General features: G+C 38.2%; 1 protein-coding gene across 2 annotated transcripts in view; it reads left to right on the top strand.

Annotated features, from left to right (window-relative positions):
- MRPL13 (mitochondrial ribosomal protein L13) overlaps positions 1 to 12,920 on the top strand; it is a 37,466-nt gene extending 24,546 nt beyond the window's left edge. For both annotated transcript variants that reach the window (XM_033419890.2, XM_004265355.3), the window contains 2 exons: positions 1,037 to 1,158; positions 12,631 to 12,920. In XM_033419890.2, coding sequence (XP_033275781.1) covers positions 1,037 to 1,158; positions 12,631 to 12,652 — 144 coding nt within the window. In that variant the 3' untranslated portion in view covers positions 12,653 to 12,920. The remainder of the gene's footprint in view (positions 1 to 1,036; positions 1,159 to 12,630) is intronic.
- The last annotated feature ends 10,521 nt before the right edge of the window (positions 12,921 to 23,441 follow it).

Genomic DNA, 23,441 nt, shown 5'->3' with positions numbered 1-23,441 from the left:
TCAGATCCACAATATAATTCTCTTTCCCTTATTTTTGTTCCATGAGCACAGTATAAATGTTAATTCTTCTGGTTATTCATGCTCTTCATCTTATCATTCCCTTTATTTAGTCCACTTCCTGTTCTTTTAAGATACCTCTCAAATGTATGCTTTACTCTTCAGCTTGCTTTTCGTTACCCAAGTTCAGACTTTCTCATATTTTACCTTTCCTTTTATTTTTCTGAACATTTGGATATATTTCTAGGGGAAAGTAGTTCTGGGCAAGTGCCATTAATAAAGGCACCGGGATTTGAGTGTAGACCAACGCCTGAAAGGTGAGGAGGTTGTTTACTCAGAAGCCATGGGCATTTGTGGAGGGGTGAAGTCGGAGAGGTGCGCTTCCTGGTTTAGCTAAGGAGTTAGAACTTCATCCTGAGAGATTTTTAGCTAAGGGGTGACTTCTTTAAAACTGCAAGCCTTTAGAAGCCATGATCTTTTTATTTTCCTTTATATACTCAGCACCTAGCACAATTTCTAGTTCATAGAAGGAGTTCAGTAAATGCTTGTTGGCTAAATGACGCAAAGATCCAGCAGATTTTCATTTTCGAAAGTTTTTTTTGGCAACAACATGGAGCATTAATTGAAAAAGGTTGTGGCACTGGAAGCAACAGACCTTGTGCATACACTCATCAGATGAAACATTGTGAGAATGAGCCAAAGCAGTGCCTTTTTTGCAGTTGAAAGGAGGGGGGAAATGTAACAATATTCAGAAAAAGTAGAATTTATTGACCAGATACTTGTCAAAATTGAAGACATCTAATGTATCATTAGGAATAGGTTTGTCAAGATTAAAATATAGAATGTATTACTATAATGAGATTACTTATGTCACTGATTTAATGTATTTTTCAGGGATTTTTACAAAGTTTTAATTTGAAGATTGTGTTGTTCTCATTTTATAAACATTCTTTTATTATTTTTTAATACTAAGAATTACTAATTTATTACTAGGGAATATATTTTAAGAAGATTAAGCCTAAGTTTTTACTTACTCTAGGATATACCAGAAGATATTCTTAAGAATTTAGTGGAAGAGCTTCCTCAACCACGAAAAGTGCCCAGACGTCTAGACGAGTACACACAAGAAGAAATAGAGGCTTTCCCAAGAGTTTGGTCTCCGTAAGTCTTTCTTTTCCTTCCTATTTTTGTTTTTTAACCTGAGTTTAGTTTCTCCTGTTTTCATATCCAAATGATAAGATCCTTGAGGGTAGGAAGAATGAACTTCTTTTCACTCTCTCGGATACTCTTTGCAGCTTCTACCTACAAATAAGCTCTAGATGTAGATGGTAGAACCAAAAGTCTCGGAGTCTTAAGACCTTGCTAGGTAAGTGCAAAGATGTTCATATATGCCTATAAATTATCAGATATTTTGTTTGGGATGACACAACTTGGATCGATTGTAGTCTCTTGGGATAATAAATGAATTGTTCTTACCTAAAACAAAGTGATTCTCTGTTTTTTCAGATTGCTTCACTAAGCCAAGAATATGATCTAATGAAAGTCATTAGTTCTGGATACTTAGAGTCAATCCAAATAGAAAAACAAAATAAAAAAACACTTTTGCTCTCCTCTATTACAATTTCCTCTACCTATGAGCCAGAAAGCTGCTTAGCTTTGACATACTGTCCTATCTAATTGTTTCCAGGCTGTTTTGCCTGGCCTACCAGGCTCTTTGTAACCTCATCAGCTTCAATTCTTCTCACTCCACTGTGCTGGTCTAGCATAGCAGACTGTGTAAGCTTGGCACCCTTTTTATGCAATTTAACTTTTCCATGACTTTGTTCTGCTGTTACCTCTGCCTAAAACAACACGTCCCTCACCTCGTCCTCCTCCTCCTCTGGAATAACTCTTACTCATTCTTTAGGCCTTAGTTCAGATGTCAGTCTCCTTTAAAAAGCCTCACCTAAACATCAAGAGCAGACTAAGTGCTCAACCATCTTCTGCTGTAGCACCTGCCGTGTAGCTCTGTCATTACCACATTTATCTCCTCAAAAGCAAGGGCTGCATTTTGTTCATTGTTACATCCCCAGTGCATAGAACCGTACCTCACCTGATAGGGCCTCAGAAATGTTTACAGAATTTACACAGTAGGTTTAGAGAGCTACGCATCCTCGTTACTTGATCTACAAAAGACAGCTAATCTTCCCACAGGATACTTAACCATTGTACTCTGAAAATCCATATCTCTTGATCAAGGGCTGTTTGGCCAGATAGGTTTGTGAAAACCTAAGTTTTCCCAGGATTACAAGTATGTCCAGGAATCTAATCCTTGACTTTCATTGTGTGTGTATATAACTTCACTCTTTGCACACAGAGGTCTTTAGGGTATTCTGTTTAAATCTTTTTGACTTTGCTGACTTGTATAAAGTTCAACTTTAATTAAATCTGCATATAATGAGCAAAATAATATTATTAGTGATCATTTACACTTTCCAGCTGGCCCGCACTGTGCTAGGTGGTTTGCATACATTGTACCTAATTCTCTTACCAATAAGATAAAATACATTATTCCTGTTTTTAAGACTAAGCCAAAGGTTGGCTGGTTTGTAGTACAGCCTGAATTTGAAACTAATTGTAGCTGATTCCAAAACCTGTGTTCTTTCCACAAAAGTAAACTGCTGCATTAATTAATTTATTCAACAAATATGTATTATGTGCAAGACACTCTTATGTGCAAGACACTATAATAAGCACTAGGACACACATTTGAAAAATTACCATTAAAGCAATTATTTAATTCCATTTTATAAACTTTTATTGAGTTTATACTACGTGCTATACCTTTTGACAAATGCCAAGGAAATGCAGATGATGAAGCATTTAAATGAAACTTCCTCCAAAAGTCCTTCCTATAATCCTTGAGCTGGGTTAGGCCCCCTTTATAGGGTCTCATTGTACATGTTCCTTTTCTTTTACTGTATTTATTCTAATGTAATTAAATATATGCATGATTACCTGTTTAACGTCATTCCCTTACGAGACTCCATGAGGGACGTGTATGTTGTCTTGCTTAGCACTGAGCACAGTGACTGGCTCATTAAGTGGGCACTCAGCAAATATTTACTGAATGAATAAATGAAGAAATAGAGTATCCTTTTATCAGCTTTTATAAATGAGGTTAGAAATAATTTTTAGAACATATGAAGGTAGTAAACTGCTCCAATTTAATACTAATTCTTCATGTCAGAATCAGTGAAATTGACCAACTTATAAAACCCTTTGTTTTATTGTTTTTGTTCCTGTTCACTGTATCATCTGAATTATCCGGCTGCTTTTCAGTTGATATCAAACAAGTGATTAACAAACTCTATGTGAAAAATTGAAAAAATTGGCTTTATGATGTCTGATATTTTTATCAGCTAGCTATTAGGATACATTCTCATGTTAAGTATTTCTCTCTAAAATAAGGAAGTACGTTTTCTATTATTCCCTTATGTTCTGGTTTTGATTGCTTGACATTGACATACTTATGGACGAGAAACTATACATTATGTGACCTGATTTGATTCTAACAACTGAATTAAGTGTGGAGTGCTTTTCTCTTTTCCTTGGCTAATTTTTAGATACCTGTTTAATAGTTTGCCTTCTTGTCAAAACCTAAGATTCTGTTTTTAATTCTTTTTATTTAAATTCTTTTTTTCCTCCAGATCATATAGTGGTTTATTTAGATAAATCAGTAAATAAAAGGTTTTAAAGTTTGTTCCACATGCTATGATAGTTACAATTATTCCCTCCTTTGGCATCTGAGAAATGAAGCTTCTGAACTACTTTGATGATGTTTAAACTTTAGGAAAAATCATTTTAGTTTAACTTGTTTTTAGAGATTTACATGGTCATTTAGTCAAGACATATCCAATGTACCTTTTCCTACTTAAACTACATAGAACTACTTAAACTACATAGAACTACATAGAATGTACCTTTTCCTACTTAAACTACATAAAACTCAGTCCATATAAACATAGAACATTTTTCTAGGAAGATGTTAACATTTTTACAAGTTCCTTAAAAGAGACGTGGAATTTGCCACAAATTGAAATTAATCCCTAACTTATAGAAATCATTTATTAGCTTAAATTTACCACCCTGGAACCTTTTCTTTACTAAAAATTCACAATAATATAGACTGTACATAAAATAGACAACATTTACTTGAAACATAATACTCTTTGGAAAGTAAACTCAGGCATTCAGTTGAAAAATATTTTAATTTTGGGGTTTTTAAAAACTACTAAATGTTTGGGCTTCCCTGGTGGCACAGTGGTTGAGAGTCCGCCTGCCGATGCAGGGGACACGGGTTCGTGCCCTGGTCTGGGAAGATCCCACATGCCACGGAGCGGCTAGGCCCGTGAGCCATGGCCGCTGAGCCTGCGCATCCGGAGCCTGTGCTCCGCAACGGGAGAGGCCACAGCAGTGAGAGGCCCGCGTACCGCAAAAAACAACAACAACAAAAAAACTACTAAATGTTCATTGTAGAAAATAAGAATAAGATATATACGTAAGTAAATAATTTCACCATACTTAACATTTTGGTGTGCTAACTTCCTGCTGCTTTGTGTTAGTTTTTATGTTGTATGTATGTTTGTGTGTTTTACAAATTTGGGAAATCATGATTTTTCTCTAAATATGGTCTCACTGCACATTTTCCCAATTTACAAGATTTTTTTCCCCACAAGCATGATCTTCAGTGGCTGCAGGATATGACATCAGTTTTATTCTGTAAATCTAAGTATGTCATACCTGATTTTCTTATAGAAACTCTGTCATAATTGAACTTATATTCCTAACCAAGATGGATGTGGTACTTTTTTTTTTTTAAACTGGAAATACCAGAGGTGCTATTTAGTTATGTGACCAAACACATATTATTCATGTAGAATTATATATAATGAATATTCTAAAGTGTATTCTAAATCAGTTAATCCAGGCAGTATAATAATGAAATAACCATTCACAACAAATTATATTTAATGTTATTATAGTCAAAGAGTACTCATCAAACTGTTCATTTTACTAAGGGATTACTGGTTCATTTAAAACAAATCAGAAGGTGACTGAATGCCTTCATTATATTAATGGAATTAGAAAGGGTTTTTCTATAATTATTTTTAAGGAGACTTTTCGTGAAACTTAGAGCCACTTGATGCATTATTGAGTTACTGTTTTGAAATGGATTTTCCTGCCCCTTCTTTTCATTCCAAATTTCCCTCTGGCAGGAATATACATTAGACATAGGCTTTCCTTTATGCTTTATTAAAGTTGTGATCCTTCCTCACTAGTGGCCACACAATATCTGTTAACTTATGTTAACTTATATCTGTTAATATTATGTGTTAATAAAGTTCAAGTGTCAAATAGTATATACATTAGAACTACAATTAAAATATTTGATACACCATGCAGTGCAATCCCTTGAAAGTGAGATTCCTCATTACTGATAGATTTGCTTTTATGAGAAAAAAATTTTTTTTCTCCTTTTGGAGAAGGAACCTACTTAAAATATACTTTTTGTTCCACTCAAAATAGCTAAGCCAAGAATAGAACCTTCCTTTGGAATGTAGTAATTGGAAATTATTCAAGATAGATCTGATGGTGAACCTGCAGAGACTTGACTGAAGCAGATGTACCTGGATTGCACCATAAATAAATACAAACAAAAATAGCTTGCTTTGGTTTTTGTTTCCCTAGCAATAAAACCTAACATATGTTTATGTTATAAAAATGTACATTTTTTAGTTGCAACTGTTACTAGCTTTTGGTTCAATGTAAGTTCTTTACCATTTCTGTTAGAGACAAAAAGCTTCTGAGCAACAGTAACAATTGACAAACTAAGCTTTGAACCCAGTAGCTGATTAACAAAATTATTTTAATCTCAGTTAACAGCTACCATTGTTGGGATTTCATTTAAGTTATTTTCAATCACTTAAAAAGTTGTATTCCCTCAGGGCTAACTTCAGCATACTCTAGATTTTGTTAGGCTAGTTGTTTATTTATTTTTAAAACAATGGTAGGCCAGAAGGAAAGAAACTAATATTTATGAGGAAACTATAAATATTGTTTTATAACTAAAAGCCACTTTCTCATATGAGAAGTATTGCCTATACACCTCACTTCTTAAACTAGTGTGTATACTTGGTGTATTAGTAGTTTTTACATCTCATGGATATGTAAATTGTGTCAGAATATGTTATAAGGTTTTATCTTGTGTTTCTTGATGGTACAGAGTAAATGTGCATTTGCCATGGGCAAGTGGTGATTGTAGGGTACACACTTAGAATTTGTTTCTCAAAGATAAAACAGTAGCACTTATCTCTTTTTCACAGTTCAGTTGCCTGAGATTGTAGCTTTCAAATGGTCAACTTATTTTAATTCTGTCAATAATTATTTCCATGTTCATTGCAGTTTTGCCAACACATTACAAAACCACAATAATCATGGAAATTATAATGCTGTCACTGTAATGGAAATTTTTCATTATGTAGGGTAAAAATAAAACAGTTCATTTGAAACTTTTAATTTTCATTTCTACAAAACTCTGTAGGAGAGCTTTTCTTAGGAAAAACTAGGTATGTAGAAAATTCCAACTTAGAGTTGCTTCACATTATCCACAGATTGATGAAACAAAATCAAAAAAGAAATATGTTTTTTACTCCTCACTTGTTAAATCAGTAATGCTTTATTTTAAGCATAACCCTCACCTTTGTAGAGAAACTAAGTGTGGAAAGTTTCAGCATCAGTAAACGCTTGAAAACAGACGTTTATGATGAAAACCTATGTTCCTGGTCTAACTCTCTTTACAGAGTGTGCTGTTAGAAGTGTACCTGCAAAAGAGAGAGAATATGAGGATGACAGTGAGAAGGCTTGAGGACAACCATGATTGGCCTTGGAATTGTCTTTGCTGAAAGTAGGATTAGATTTAGGGAGTTTAATAGGTAATCCATGCAGCTCTGTAGAAGAAAACGGGTGCCAGGAACGATAGCACTGCAGAAGGGACTTGGTGAGCATCCTGTCCAGTCAGTTGCTCTGGAAGTCAGCAAGGATTTCAGCTTTCGGCTTGCCCTTCGACATAAAAGCTACTCATCCCCAAAATATACAGATTTTCGGTTTTAGTTAAATGAATGCCCAGAGAAAAATAATTTTACCTATGGCTTTATAAAATGTGCTTCAGATCAGAGACTTAGTTAAAGACGGTGGAGAAGGATTTTTACCTTTTCAAAACCCGTAAAGATCTGGGACCTGGACATCTTCAAGATTTTCCATAATTGTGTGCTAGTCTAGTCATGTGGCATTTTCGTACAAGATTTAACTTAATTTGCTACTCTTCACAGTCAGAAGTTATTAGCTGGACCTGGGGAGAAAGCTTACGTTCCAGCTTTTCCATCATTTCAACCAGCACAGCGTTGGCTTAAACCGTAGACCTCAGTATTTCCAGTCCTGAATTTTGCTCATATTAAGCCTTCTAAACTATACTGTTCTTTTGGATATGAACACATTAGGACTGGTTGTTAAAATAAAAAGCAATCTTTATATAAACAACCAAAACCAAATCATTTACATCTGCTAGCCAATAGAGCTTATGACTTAAAAGTGGTAATTGAATGTAACAGTAATTCCTATTAATTTTAATTGGAAAAATTTTTTGATTTTTAAAAAATTTTAACAATCTTATGAGTTTATTTTTTAATTTTTATTTTATATTGGAGTATAGTTGATTTACAATGTTGTGTTAGTTTCAGGTGTACAGCAAAGTGATTCAGTTATACATGTATCTATTCTTTTTCAGATTCTTTTCCCATATTGGTTATTACAGAGTACAAATAGAGTTCCCTATGCTATATACAGTAGGTCCTTGTTGACTATCTATTTTATATATAGTAATGTGTATATGTTAATCCTGACCTCCTCATTTATCCCTCCCCCCCCCCGCCACCTTTACCCTTGGTAACCATTAGTTTGTTTTCTATGTCTGTGAGTCTATTTCTGTTTTGTAAATAAGTTCATTTGTATCATTTTTTTAGATTCCACATATAAGTGATATCATATGATATTTGTCTTTCTCTGTCTGCTTTACTTCACTTAGTATGATAATCTCCAGATCCATCCATGTTGCTGCAAATGGCATTATTTCATTCTTTTTTATGGCTGAGTAATATTCCATTGTACCTAGAAGTGAGTTTAGTTTTTAAAAAATCACTGTTGAACTTTTTCTGATCAGGTTAGTGGTACAGTGTCTGGGGAAATGAGTGTAGCAGCACCATTGCTCTATTACCTGTACAGCTAACATCTTTAGTTCAAGGAGTATGTGATGTGACCAGATTTTCTGGAATGGTTTATTCTAGATAGTTCCATTCTTACAGTGGAAGTGACTTAAAACTCAATCAGACTGACCTTTTGTATTTCTTTCTTTTTTTTTTTGATATACAATATAGTGTTGTTAACTACAGTCGTCATGCTGTACATTACATCCCCAGGACTTTTTATTTCTATTTTTTAATTTTTAAAAATTTTTTGGCCACGCCACATGTGGGATCTTAGTTCCCCAACCAGGGACTGAACCCATGCCCCCTGCCTTGGAAGTGCGGAGTCTTAACCACTGGACCGCCAGGGAAGTCCCTGAGAATTCAATTCTGATTAATGTAATGTTGCTGTACATAGACTAGCAACTTTTTAAGAACCTAAATACAATGACATTTGCTCAGTTACTAAAGATACAGTTAATCTTTTTTTTTTTTTTAATATTTATTTATTTATTTGGTTGCTCCGGGTCTTAGTTGCGGCAGGCGGGCTCCTTAGTTGTGGCATGCAAACTCTTAGTTGCGGTACGCATGTGGGATCTAGTTCTCTGACCAGGGATCGAAGCTGGGCCTCCTGCATTAGGAGCGCAGAGTCTTATCCACTGCACCACCAGGGAAGTCCAAGTTAATCTTTCTTTCATGATAGATGCTAAAGGAATTTTAGTACCCAGGCTCTGTTGATGTTATCATAATTTACAATTAGTTATTGTTGTATCAGAAAAGCATAAAACTGCCTGTTAATAAAGTCCTCTGGTGGGTAAAGAGCCAGAAGGATACTATATATCTATTAGAATCATGTCTAGCTAACGAGGAAGTGTGTTACCTTCTATTAGGCACAGCACAGCTTTAGAAACTTCCTACTGAAAGCGTTTCTTTTGCTTCTTCAGCATCTTCAAATAGTCGCCCCCTCCGTCTTATGAACAGCTCTGTCGGAGGTCTGAGGTGAACCCTTGCTTGTCAGTGTGCGGTCCACGGACCAGCATTGCATCACATGGGAGTTTGTTAGAAATGCAGAACCATGAGACCCTCTACAGACTAACTGAATCAAAATCTGCATTTTTACAAGAACCCAAGCAATTTGTATGCCCACTGAAGTTTGAGACCCACTCAGCTAAATAGCCCTCCCCTCCCCTTTCTTATATAATCTTGGATTGCCTTCTTTTAGTGGGAGTAAGCAATACAGATGTGTTGTATGTGTACCTGCTTTCATTTGTGTAGGTGGAGAGAGAAATAGAACCATATTTAGTGTAAAAACCTCACTTTTCCCCACAGGGGTACCTCCTGTAGCCATGTAATATGTTTGATTGTCTCGCACATGAGTTGATATTTCTAGCTCTGCGAACATCCAATGTACCTAGTCTCTTGGCTATGATACTGTTCCCCCTCCGCCCGTTAGAAGCAAATTAACCATCTGCAAAAGATTCCAAAAGCGGAAAGGATGAGTCTGCAAACAAAGTGGCATTTTCAAGGCGGTCATTATAATTACAAGTATCTTACAAGCCTCCACTACATGCAAGATACTGTGCTAATTGCTGGTAGTATAAGATCAATTATATTGGGACTGTGCCTTCAAAGGATGGGAGTTGTGTAGAATAAAATGGTGTTTGCAAACACTGGAGTCAGAAGGTCTGCACTAGATCACTACCATCCACTTCCTAGCTGTGTATCCTTAGACAAGTTACTCAGCCCCTCTGAGCATCAGTTTTGTCAACTGTAAAATGGGGTTGATAACAGTGTCTTTCTCACTATATAGTTAGGAGGGTAAAATGAGATAGTGCATGTGAGGTAGTTAGTATATTTCATGGCATCTAATAAGCACACAGCACTATTATTTACATACATAACAACACTTATTCACTTACTTAGGGCAAGTGTAATTTGAGAAACACCGTAATAGAAGTATGCATGAAGTTCTCTGGCAATCTCAGGGAAAAGAGCCGTGCCTAAGTTAGGAAAGGAAGAGTTGTGTAGGGTTTCCCAGAACATGTGACTTGGGGGGTGGATTTTGAAGGATTAGTCAAGTCCACCAGGCAGAGAAGAGATAGGAGATACTCCAAGTGCAGAAAATATCAAGTACCCAAGTCCAGAGGTCTGAAAGTTTCTATCTGGGCAATAGCAAGTAGTATAATGGGACCAGAACGGACAGGGTGTGGAAAGAATGACTCAGAAAGGTTAACTGGGACCATGTCCTGGAGGGCTATGTGTTAAATTCTGTGTTTGAATTTGACAAAGCAGTGGAGAGCTAGTGAAAGTTCTTCCACTCTATGGAAGTGGGATAAGAAAGAATCTATGTTAGAGACTCTCAGATGTCTTTCCCTTTGCCCCATTTCTCCTAAACTCCAAATCCTACTTACTAGCTGCCTGCCATGGCCAGATTTCATCATATTCAAAACAAAATCCTTCCCTTCAGAATCTGTTCTCCTGCCTGTATACCCTCTCCTGAACAAATAGATAGCGTTACCATTTCCTGAGTTCTTCAAGGTGAAAATTAACAGTCATCCTTGAATTGTCATTTTCCAGTAGCTCCTTCCTCTGTCATGCGCCTGGTCTCTTCCCTCTTCCCCTCCCTGCTCTGGACAAGTTAATTTTCTGCTTCTTGAATCCTGAACCCATCCTTTCTTCTTACTCATCACTGCCCCAGCCCTACAGAGCCGTCATCTTAACCCTCCTCACTTCCTCCAAAATGTCTTGAAACAAAATTGGGCTTCATTAGCCCCCGATTGCCTTCAGGTCACTGTCAACATTTTTTACGTGACAGATTACACCCTTCGTACATTTTATAAAATGTATACATTTTATACATTTCCTATTTTACTTGTAAATTCCACTAAAGGGTACTTTCGTCATCTCATTGTTAATAAATTAACTTTTGGTGTGGAAACAACCAGACTGTGACTAAGCACATTTAATTTCACTGAGTGGAATTGCAGAGACTTCTCGTTAGGGCTACTTGTTAGAAATCTTAGAAGATTTCTTTCCAGTGGCATCACCGCCACCCTTTTGTAATTATATGAACCAGCTGGACAAGAGAATAAATTGTTTCTTAAAATGCACTGGTGTCTCTTGACTAGGAGCTTTGATTGTATTGAGTCACATACCCAAGATTCAAAGGGTGCACTTTGGAGCCCCTTCCAGCTATTGTATCAAACTGTCATTTCCCAGACTTTGGATTCAGTTTCTACATTTGAAAAGAGATTTCAGAAACAGTGACAAAATGCTGCAGTTTCTCTTCTTGTTACAGAATGACGATATGGTGAAGCATATTTGGTTAGTTTCCCAGATCAGTGCCTGTGTTCCTCATAGTTAAATAATAATTTTAAATTGTAATATAGTTCATTTACTTAGTTACCGGACTGTTGGTCTTCCTATCTGGGCTATCTGGTCTCTTTGTCTTTTTTTTTTTTTTTTTTTTTTAAGAAAAACATGATTTAAATGTAGAAAGGGATGAGATAAGTTGTTTCAGGGCAAACAGAGTTCACCTGTTTCCTTTTTTTAAAGGAATTCAAACTGTTGAATATTTTTACAGCTGTTTCAAAAATATCTATTTAGTTTACTAATCACTAAATTCCTTCTGAAAATTCTGTAGGAGCTCAATACCTACAATTACACTACTCTGTAAAAGATAACAGGACACTAACAGTTTTCGCATTCCATAATTTCCTATTCCTCATTTTCTCCATTGTTAAAATTTAACATTTCTCTGAAAATGTTCTTTGTTTTAATTTACTATTGGAAGGAACTTTCAGGTGTGATTAATCCTATAAATATATAAACAAAGAAAAGACTATATATGTATATAGTAAATTAAAAGACCATATATGTATATAATAAATGTGTGTGTAATTAAAATATCAAAGGGCTGGTGTTTATACATGTGTTTTGTATGCTCCTGTAATGAAAATTAAATTTAGCATATGATAAAATAATACAAATAGGGAAACTGCTCATTCAGAATTTGCCATTATTAGGCAAATCCATATCTTTATATATAATCCTTTCTATTAAAAGGGCTTTTGGGAAATTGAATTCAAGCTTTTAAGTCACTACATACATTCATGCATAGGCACACGGGGGCCTATATTTATACTCTGCAAAGAACTTGAGAATTGTCACTTAACTGTCTACTTTGTGATGATTTGGCCTTAATGTTTTTCACCAAAAATTTAGATATGATATTTGTAGATATTTCTTGATGAACAGTTACTTTCATTTTAAATTGGAAAATAATCTTCTTGCATCATGCGGGAGAAAACGAAACTGATTTGTGAAAAAATAAATGTTGATTTTTGTCTTTCAGACCTGAAGATTATCGGCTGTAAGAGAAGGAAAATTTCAGAAAATAACAGTGCGGTGATTGAAACTTCTTCCTGATGAGTTTCTCCTTCCTACAGGGCAGGGTGAAACAATTGCTGCCTTTTGACAAGAAACCTGTTTTGGGCGCTGAATGTTTGTGAGGAAAGGTCAGGAAGGGATATTCCTTCAATAGGAAATTGCAATAAAATACATTATTTTATAGAATTGTTTTATTATGTAATCTGATTTGAATGTTATAATGATGATGAGAATAAAACTGCTTACTTGGTTAACTATTCAATTTCTCACTTAATGAAAAAAACCAAACCCTAGGTAGCAATGCAGTTAAAATTGCCAAGTGCCCATTCATGCAGATTTCCTCACGTTCCAGCTCCCTGTTTTTGACACCTGGGAAAACAAGGCCCACCTTCACTTTTCTTTTCAGTGACTATTTTATCTAACCTCGCATCATCTGAGTTCATCCCTCCAGCTCAGTAGGGTAAGGTTTGTCCTGAGGTATTTTCAAACTGCTTCACTTTTTTCTGTGTCCCATAGAGCCTCTTGGTTTCCATGACACCAAAATAACAAAGTAATGCCTATCTGCTCCCTAGAAATCTCACTGCCCCACCTGTGATGCTGTTTGCAGACCCGTGCACTGTGTGTCCATATCTCTCCTGTTGGCTCCTATTCACCTCTGTGCTGGGCACTGAGGTTGGACCGCCGGGATCAATGTGTCCAGCAAAATCTCCTCCCTGGGAATTAAAGTGCTGAGACACTGCGTTTGGGCATTTTTACGGTAGTTTTCTTCTCTTGCCCTAGCCAATCAAGGAGTGTCTCTGACCCCTTCTCCCGTTCATGCAGCAAACATGTACTAAGTGCCTGCTATATGCCAGGTGTTGGGGAAACAGAAATCACACATGTCTTCCCCCAACACCTCCATGCCCCACCAAAGAGCAGAGTGTCTATTGCAGGGCGGAAAGGAGCTGTAGATAGATTTGTAAATAAGTGCACCTGGGTGTCAGACGTGCTGATAAAACTATGTATGAGCTGTGATATAAGTACATTTAGGGGAAAACAGTATAAACATTAAATATAAAGTACTGATAGTAAGCACCTGATAATATGCCAAACACAACTGCTTTATATAAATTAAAATTCATTTAATCTCTATATCACCCTATAATGTACATAATGTTACCTCCCCATTTAAAACTGGGCACGCTGAGGCAGCAATAAGTAACTTGGCCAAGGTCACAGAACTGCTAAGTGGCAAAATCAGGTTTGGATCCAGGCAGTCTGCCTCAGAAGTCCATGGACTTAGTCGCCACTAGGCGAGAAAAAGTATTTATGTATCACAAATTCTGTAATAAAGCCAGCATGACCCGGTACAGGTCAACAGCTACCATTCAAGGAAGTGGCAGTTACAGTTTAAACTATTGGACCAAAAAGAAGCCCCATCCCTTTTGATGTGGTGCTCTTGGGTGTGAGCCAGTGTGAAATAAGCCCCCAGCTCCCAGTGCAGCAGCTTTAGTAGGGAGGAATTCTTGTCTGGTATATCCCAAGCACCTAGAACGATGCCTGGCACATATTTCTTGATTGAGAAGGGCTCACTGAAGGAAGCCCTTGTTTCTAACACAGCTGCAGGATTTGAAAAGGTGAGATCATAGCGACATGCTTTATAATAATATTGAGCCCAGTCATCATACCGTCAGCCCTCCACGTCATGGATGCAGAACCCACGGATTCAGGGGGCCTATTGTATCACACCATTGTATGGGTGGGACTTGAGCATCCTTGGATTTTGGTATCTGCAGGGAGTCCTGGGAACCATTTCCCCGTACATACTGAGGGACGACTGTATTGAATATTCAGGAAGAATATTGAGACTGATCACCATAACCCTCATTCTCACTTGCTGTGCGAGAGTCCTTTTGTAGGGGGAGGGGTTGCCTGAACTACAGACCCAAGTAGACCTAAACGGGCTATACTGTTGGACTGAACGGCCCCTCCTGCTGTTGGGAGTTAGCTCCATTTTGCATTCGGAGAGAACCAGAGCAAAGAGGCTTTTGCACCAAGTGGCCTTGAGAAGCAGAAGCTATCAGACTTCCCAATCCTGCCCATTTGCCATTGCTTGAGAGTTTAACAGCCAGATCTGTGCGTTTCCTAGGAGAACACAAACACAATAGCCAAATAAAAATCAAAACTCGCGGGCTTCCCTGGTGGCGCAGTGGTTGAGAGTCCGCCTGCCGATGCAGGGGACACGGATTCGTGCCCCGGTCCGAGAAGATCCCGTGAGCCATGGCCGCTGAGCCTGCGCGTCCGGAGCCTGTTCTCCGCAACGGGAGGGGCCCCAACAGTGAGAGGCCCGCGTACCGCAAAAAACAAACAAACGAACAAAAAACTCGCTGTTTAGGACCCAGGAACTTGAGGCGGGGAAGACAAGCTGAACCGCTAGAAGTGTAGCTCCAATTAAAGTAGAATGAACAGAAGAAACAGAAGAGAACTTTAAAAAATACGAATACTTACAGAAAAAGAAGGAAACCCTAGTTATTCCAACATCACATGGGAAGGAAAAGAAAGCTGATATATATATATATATATATATATTCTGTTGCAATGTGTGCCTGTAACGTGCAAATTAGCGCAGATAAGGAATAAAGTCACTAAAACCAGAGTTATATTTGTCCAGATGCAGTTTTTCACCAGGTGCTATGTGTTATGCTATTAACACCAGGTAAATGAGAAAAACACCATCCAGTTGAGCATAATGACCTGTGAAAGAATAATACACAACACCTGTCTCTCCATTTTACCTACATGCATTGCCTGCTTTGTCTCCTCAGTAAAACATAAGTGTCCTGATTCTAATAGCAAAGGAAAAGCCTTAAATATTGCAGAGTTTTGAAACATAGAAAATGTGATTTTGCAGTAGCCGGCGGGGGGTGGGGGGCGGCGCATAAAGTAATCACATTAATGAATTCAGAAACAACACTAAAAAAAAAAGAAAAGAGCTTAATCTTAACCTCCCAATAATCACCTGCTTCCTGGGGCACTGAAAACTGAAAAGCACTCATTTGCAGTCTGTAAGGATAACTGCAAACCTCCTGCAGCAGGAGAGCACTTTGTGTCATCTGACCTCATTTGGGTTCCCACAAATAGCTTCGTTTTGAGAGGGGTCAATTAACAAAACAATAAAAGAACTATTGTTTCTTTAAAACAGCAACCCAATATTTTCTCTCCTGAAGGAGAGATAAAAAACATATTCAGGCCAATGAGGAATAGGAGGAACCAAACAGGCTCAGTTGGGGAGGGTCTACCTGGGGCTTCCTGGATCCAACTCACCATACACAGAGTTTGGGGTAGAGGAGGGTGGGCCCTTCTATGACGCTTTAGTCCCCTATCAAGTTTCTGAATTGCCACTTTCCAGGTCCCTTTTCTGTCTTAAGCCCATTCAGCGGAACGAAAAGCAACAATAAGCCACAGCCATCTACCTCTGGTTTCCTGTTTCATTTAAAAAAATATAACCTTCCTCCCAGCTATTCTCCATTGTTCAAAAACCACAACTCTTCACCATCAACACCTCTACCGAGCAAACTTCATGTCTTGTCACAATAGCATACTATATTTAATACAATGTTTCCTTATTAGGAACTTGTGATATTTAAAACTGTGATAGTTTCCTTGTATCACTTACAAGACGGTATAAGGTTTGAGCTTTTCTGCCTCAACTCCATCTTTCCCATAAACCCATAATCCATCACGCAGGGATTATTTTTTAGGAATGCATATGCCGCATTATAGGACAGACAGGTGTACTCACTGTAAATCCTGGTTTAGCTCATTCTTCCATCAGGCGGACTCTTCATCCAGGGTCCTACGAGGTCACACTGGCTCAACCCCAGCAGAAGTCATCACCTAGGATATACTGTACAAAAGTCTGCTGCCATCCCTTTATCACGTCTGGGTTGGAGTAGGGCCCACCTACTAGTGACGTCATTGCCACAGCCTGCCCTCATCTCCAGGCCTGGGGTATCCCCAGGGTTCCATTAGGACCTAGCAGGTGGGCCAAGTTAGAGCTAACTTCTAAAGCAGGTCTTTAAAGCCATCCTTTACCCGGAATGCAATCCTTTCTTTTCTCATCCTACTTCTTACTCTAAATTTACAAAGCGAATACTAAGAACTATGGGCACTGAGATTGATAAATAATGTCTCTTTGTTTAGATAAACTGGGCCACAAGCTGGCCCAGAGGCTAGGGCCGTAGTGATGAAGTAATGCTGCCATCTTTAAAAGTGACTGAAGAGCAGAATTTTGTTTTACTTGTCAGGTGTAACCCAAAGGAAGGAAGTTTTTTTTAAAAAAATGCATGTAAATTGCAGTTATCAGATTCTCACTAGAGTCCCTTCCTCTCCTTTCTTGCTAATTCCCTCCTTGCTAGATCCAGGCACCTCACTATGCCTGTGCTCCATCTTTTTTCTATGCTGCATGATTTGTTTTCCTACCTTCTCCTGGAAAAGGGGTTTAGTACCACAGTCGGCCAAGAACAACATTAAATGTCCAGGTGTCTCCTGGCTGAAAATTCTCCCATAGACCGGTAGCAAGTTCTGAGTCCGCAAAGCCTAAAAGCCCCAGGAGGGATTTTGCTGCCTATCTCTACAATGCTAAGTTTGAATTGGATAGAACTCTATTTAAGAAGGTATGATCTTTCCAAGACAGACATTAAGACTCTATATCAACTTAAATATAGGTTCTTGCAGAGAAATAGCCTCTCTCCCTCCCCCCAACCCCGTCTCTCCGCAAAAACTTAAAATAAGAGAGCTGAGTAGTTTTGCAGCATCACTACTGCTCAGGGCTTCACCTTAGATGAATGTTAACCTGAGATCAGCTACCAGTAAAACGGCCAGTCACTCCACCTGAGGCCAACTTTTATTAGGCTGTGGCTGCCAGGAAGGTTTAGGATACATTTTCCACATGAAGATGGCATAAACAGGACCACTGAAGGAGACACACATTTTTGCCAGTGCCATTTGGTCCATGAGAAGCTCTTTCGATTTTCAACAAAGTCTTTATTTCAAGTCTTGACTTTGCTTTCACTGCCTTCACTTTTCAATTCCAAAGTTAATACCTATTAAAGTCTTGCAAACAGTGGCTGTCAGAAGAGCATCTGTTGCTCGTGGCACACCTGTGCTTTATCTGTTGGGGTTATGGAGATCCAACTTGTCAACCTGTATTAAACCATTGAGAATCAACACTTTAAAATGATGATGCCATCTGGCATCTTCTTTACCAATCGTGAAACTAAAAAGGGTTTTTATTTTACTTTTTTTGAATTTTATTTACTTTTTTTACAGCAGGTTCTTATTATCTATTTTATACATATTAGGGTTTTTAATATTTAGAGGAAATTCTGAGCATAAAGCCTATCCTTCTTTTACTTTTTGGCAAATTCACAAAGTCCAAATAAAATATTTTTATAAGTTGTTAGAAAAATATTATCACTTTATTATTATGCACTGTTACCGGCACGGTGGATATGCAGAGCCAATAAATCATGGAGAAATATGCATATGTGTGTCCTTCAGAAAATCTAATCTGGAAGTCTAAACCATGGAAGCAGTGATTAATTAGCCAGCTCTCTAGTCTGTATTAACAAGGAATCAGCTGCTCTGTTGCAAGTCACTCAACCAATATTTATGCTCCAGAAACTGTTCTAGGTGTTTGAGATGCATACGTGAATAAAAGTTTCCTACTATCATGGTGTCCCATTGTGATTTATAATAAAAAAATATATGATATATATATACTCTCTATATATTTGATATATATACTTGATATATACATATATTTAATATATATACTTGATATGTATATATATTTGATATATCTATTTATACTTGATGTATATATACATATACTTGATATATATACATATATTTGATATATATACTTGATATATATATACTTGATGTATATATATACTTGATGTGTGTGTGTATATATATATATATACCTGATATATATCTATATATAGATAGATACTTGGTCTTCGTCCCTCTTTCTGGCACAGAGCTCTTAAAATCCTCGGCATTTCCTAAGTGATGAGAGCCATAAAGGTGTCGTTTATTATGTTAATGAGGTGCTTTTGGACCACATCTAAGGATGACAGGGAGGGGAGAGGAGATGGAGTTTGAAATAATCAACGACAGCCAATGATTTACTCAGTCATGCCTATGTAATGAAGCCTCCATAAAAACCCAAAGGTCAGGTTTCTGAGAGCTTCCAGGCTGGGGAACCAAAACACATCCACATGTCAACGTGCTGAGCCCCAAACTCCATGGGGACAGAGGCTCCTTTGCTCAGGCCTCGCCCTCTGTATCTCTTCACCTGGCTGTTGATTCGTATCCTTTCATATTCTTTGTAATAAACCAATAATCAAGTAAGTAAACTGAAGTTTACTGAGTTCTGTGAGCCGCTCTTGCAAAGTAATCGAACCCAAGGAGGGGATCATGAAAACCTCTGATTTATAGCAGTCAGTCAGAAGTACAGGTGATAACTTGGTCCTGTGACTGTCATGTGAAATGAGGGCCTTCTTGTGGGACTGAGCCCTTAACCTGTGGCATCTGACGCTAGTCCAATTCTGATGCTAGTGTCAGAATTGAGTTAAACCTGTGGGACACCTGGACAGCTTCCATGGAGAGGGAGTGATCCATGAGGTTATATCTGGAGGAAGAGCGTTCCAGGCAGTGGGAATGGCAAGATGTGATAGGACATTACCTGGCATATTCCAGGAACAGCAAGGAGTTAGCATGGCCTCCCACCAAGTTAGTTCTGGAACCCAAACACCCTCCGTCTTATAACTCCAGCCTCCTAGAAGACCTTGAGTCCCCTGCATTCAGGTGGTAAATGGGAAAGAAACAGGTAGACAACACACACATACTTCTTAACTCCCTTGACTCGGAAGCCACAAACATATTTCATAGGTTGAGAACATGTCACGTGGCCATACTGAGGGAGTCTGGAAATGAGAAAATAATTTGTGCTCAAGAAGAAGAGAATATAATTTTAGTTGAAGCTAGCCTGTCTCTAACACAGCAACCAATATGAATTATCTGGCATTGGTGTTGGGCTGCACCCTGCAGGCCTGCAAGGCCTCTACTCACCCAGCTTCAAGACAGAAGAGCCCAGAGTCAGCGACAGAGACATCAGTGGTTTAATGGATGGGGGAGCCTACCTCTCTGAAGCAAGGTCCTGGAGCAACACCCCACCACGTGCAGCAGACCACGGGCAGGACAGGGCGCAGTCTTCACTCCCAGGGGGAACGCGGAGATTGCCAGTTACAGGGGGAATTGACCTCAGGTTGGCTCATCGGTTACCGGGGAAATTTGCAGAGGGGCACGCCCCTCACCACCCCTGGATAAGAACAATCACTAGCTGGGGCCTGGTGCAAGCATATAGGAAGGTCAGTCGTGTGAGTGGGGTGTGGGTGAAGCAGGCACCGGTCGATCAGGGGACGTACAGAGAGCAAGAGAACAGTCACCTTGAGTTGCCTGACCGTACAGAGTGTCTCTTTAGTGATACCAGATTTAGGGAGATGAGAAGGCCAGTCTTTAATCAGTTAAGGGAAGAATGTATGGTCAACAACTCCAAGCTAATATAGGTCCCTAATGAGTGACAAAGCAAGTGATTGATTCCAAACACACCTGATATTGCTGCAGTCAGTGCCTGCTTTGATAGGCACAAAAATTAAAAAAAAAAACAAAAAAACAAGTAAATGTTAGGGTTCAGAAATGGTGTCCAAGCCATAATCTTTCTGGTGACCACAAATGTCATTGTTCAGCTGTCTAGAAATCTGACAGCAGAAACCATCAGGCCATTCGCACACTGCCAAGCTGCTGGGTAGATGCGTGACCGGGTTCGTGGTCTTTTTAATTACTCTCCATTCTTCAAAGCCATCTTTAGCCATGCAGGTATAGACCCAGTTCCTTCAGAAAGCACTCCACATGTGGACCGCAGACATTTCAGGAGAAGAAAAGTAAACTTTCCCAATGCTCTAGACAGACTGTTATTGCTACCTGTACAATCAGCTTTTGAATTGTATCCATTTTTCTAGCTTTTCTGTGGCCTGTGGTCCTTCAAGTTGTGGCTCGCTCCCGATTTGATAAAACATGCTCACACTTGAGAGTGGAATCAGAGATAGAACTTGTTGGCAACACTCCAAGAACAAGAGCAGGTGGCCAGTAACAGTGGAGATTTAGTTAGCAAGGCTTCTACTTGTGGTGTCCAAATCTGATAACTGGAATGTTTGTAAAAAGAACTCTATTTGTGAAGTTCGATCCTTTCAGCCTGCAAACTTGTCAGCTCAGAAGCATAATATAACCATATACATGAGAAAGGACAGGTAAAGTGCAAGCACATGAATTTTCTAATAACCAAATCCTCTTCATACATCTATTCAATAACTGAGCACATTCAAATAACAGTGATTTCTCAGAGGGAAAGCCCAGCTGGTTAACGATTTTGTGACATGAGTTTTAGGGCATAACAGGGATACGGTTTTATCAGGAGTCACTGAATGTGGGCCAGATGACAGGACAGGGAAAAATGGAGATGAAATGTCTCCGGTAATTATACATATCTTTTCTGTCTGACTCAGTTTTGTTTTGTTACCATACAAAATTCATTTAGAGCTGAAGAAAAGATATTTTTACTTCTTTGGATTCCACTATAAAACTTCTTTTAAGTTAGGTTAGAAAAGTTGATTTTCACTATGTTGGTCATGGTAATGTTTTTAATCAATGAGATAAAATGCAATTAAACATTCTAGAAACAAACAATGAAATATGGTTATTTATGCCAGTGTATGTTTTTTTATTACTTAGCAAGATACAGAGAAAAAAGTAAATCATTACTAACATTTGTGCATTTAGATATGCTACCAAAACAAGCAAATTATCCCAGCCCTCCTACTGCCTCTTTTATTCTGCTTTTAAAAGTAGCCCTGCCTCCACTTTCCTAAACATCAGTGACTCATATTTCTTCATTCATTCACATCATTCATTAGGATGAGACTATTAAAAAGGTAATAGATTATTTTTGTAAAGTAGAATTTTACACTGAAATCTCCTGTGATTTTCCTGTAAAATTTCTGAGAGCACACGCTTGTTGCAAAATATTTTTCAAACAATACAGAAATGTTAAACATGAACAGTTAAGTGAAATGAACACTTTGCACAATCCCATAACCAGGAAGTAAGCCTGGTAAGTGTCTGGAGTTTATTCATCCCAATTTTTCAATACAGATAGATGAACAGAATAATAGATAAATATTGTACATATTGTTCTGCAACTTGCTTTTTTCATTTATCAATAGATTTAAGCATCTCGTGTCAGCCAAATTTCTAATCAAATTATTCAGTCTGATAAATAACGTAAAACTGTTGCAAGTATATTCGCGTAGTTAATTTTTGTTAAGGATAGAGTTATTCCAGAGAGTATAGAATATAACCAAGACTTTGTGGCAAAAGAATTCTCTGAACTCTGAGCTTGTCTAGCACAAATGGACCATTTACATCAGTGTTTCCAGTGCCACAGCAAATCAGAACCAAAAGTTATGATTTTTTTAAACCAAATATTTTGGTTCATACCTTGGAAACTTCCATTCTGCATTTGAACAGCCCTTCTTTGGGGGGACAGGCCCAAAGGGATTAAGTTCTGGTGGTTGTCACAGACTAAATTAGTCATCCAAAATCATTCTTCACTGTCTCAACCTTCTTGAGTTTGTTATCTGCCGTTAATATCGTACTTACTCTGAAAAAAGCAGAAAAACCTCAAAACCAGCATGCCATTCTAAAATCATTCTCTCTTCCTCCTCAAGTTTCTAACTCAGTGAAATTCCCACTCACTCAACCTCCCAAACTTGCAATCTTGAAGTAATTCTTACCTTCTGCCTGTCATTTCCCAACCTTATCCCATCAGTCAAGTTCTGCCCATAGTACATACTTCTTCATCAGCTCTCAAATCTCTCTCCTCTTCTTATTCCTCACTGCACCACTGTGGTCCAGGCCCTCGTCATCTGAACTACTGCACCAGGCAGCGTGGTACATACGGGGAAGGGGTCATGAGCTACGAGAGCAAACCAATTAGAGTTAGAGTCCCTTCTTTTCCTCTTCTCTGGATGTGTGTCATGTTACTTACCTTACATGTTTGATCGTTTGTAAAAAGGGAATACTTACCTAACTTGTGGAAATCAACTTAATATAAGGAATCCGGAATAGAGGCTAATACGTGGGAGGTCTTCATTAAATGTCTTTTTCTTTTCTTGATCTTTCCCCACACCAGTCAATCTTAAATTTACACTATATAAAAATTGTGTCTGCAAATAATATGCCCAATCAGGTCACTTACCTACTTAAAGACCCCTACTGACTTCCTATTGCTTTCAGGCAGAAATCTGAACATTTTATCATGGGATAGATCTTCCACAACCTTGTCCAAATTACCTTACCTGCTTCAACTTAGAGCAAGAAGTTAGGAAGCTCCTACACCATCATATCCACCTTTTCTTTCCCTGCACCCTAATATGTGGCTGAACCCGTGGCAGATACTAATTAAAAGTTTGATAGATGGATGGATGCATTCACAAAGAGATGGATGAATACATGAACACATGAATGAATACATGTATAGGAAGACAAGATGTAAATACCTCTTCCTCACATTCTGAAATACTTAATAGATCTGAATTCGCAAGCTTCTAAGAAGCTGATCATTCATTCCTAGGCATAATTGCTGTCTCCCAAATGTTCTGGCTTATAGCT

Source organism: Orcinus orca, chromosome 17, assembly GCF_937001465.1.
Source record: "Orcinus orca chromosome 17, mOrcOrc1.1, whole genome shotgun sequence".
NCBI classification, from domain to species: domain Eukaryota; kingdom Metazoa; phylum Chordata; class Mammalia; order Artiodactyla; family Delphinidae; genus Orcinus; species Orcinus orca.
This window is presented reverse-complemented; position numbering and strand designations above follow the sequence as displayed.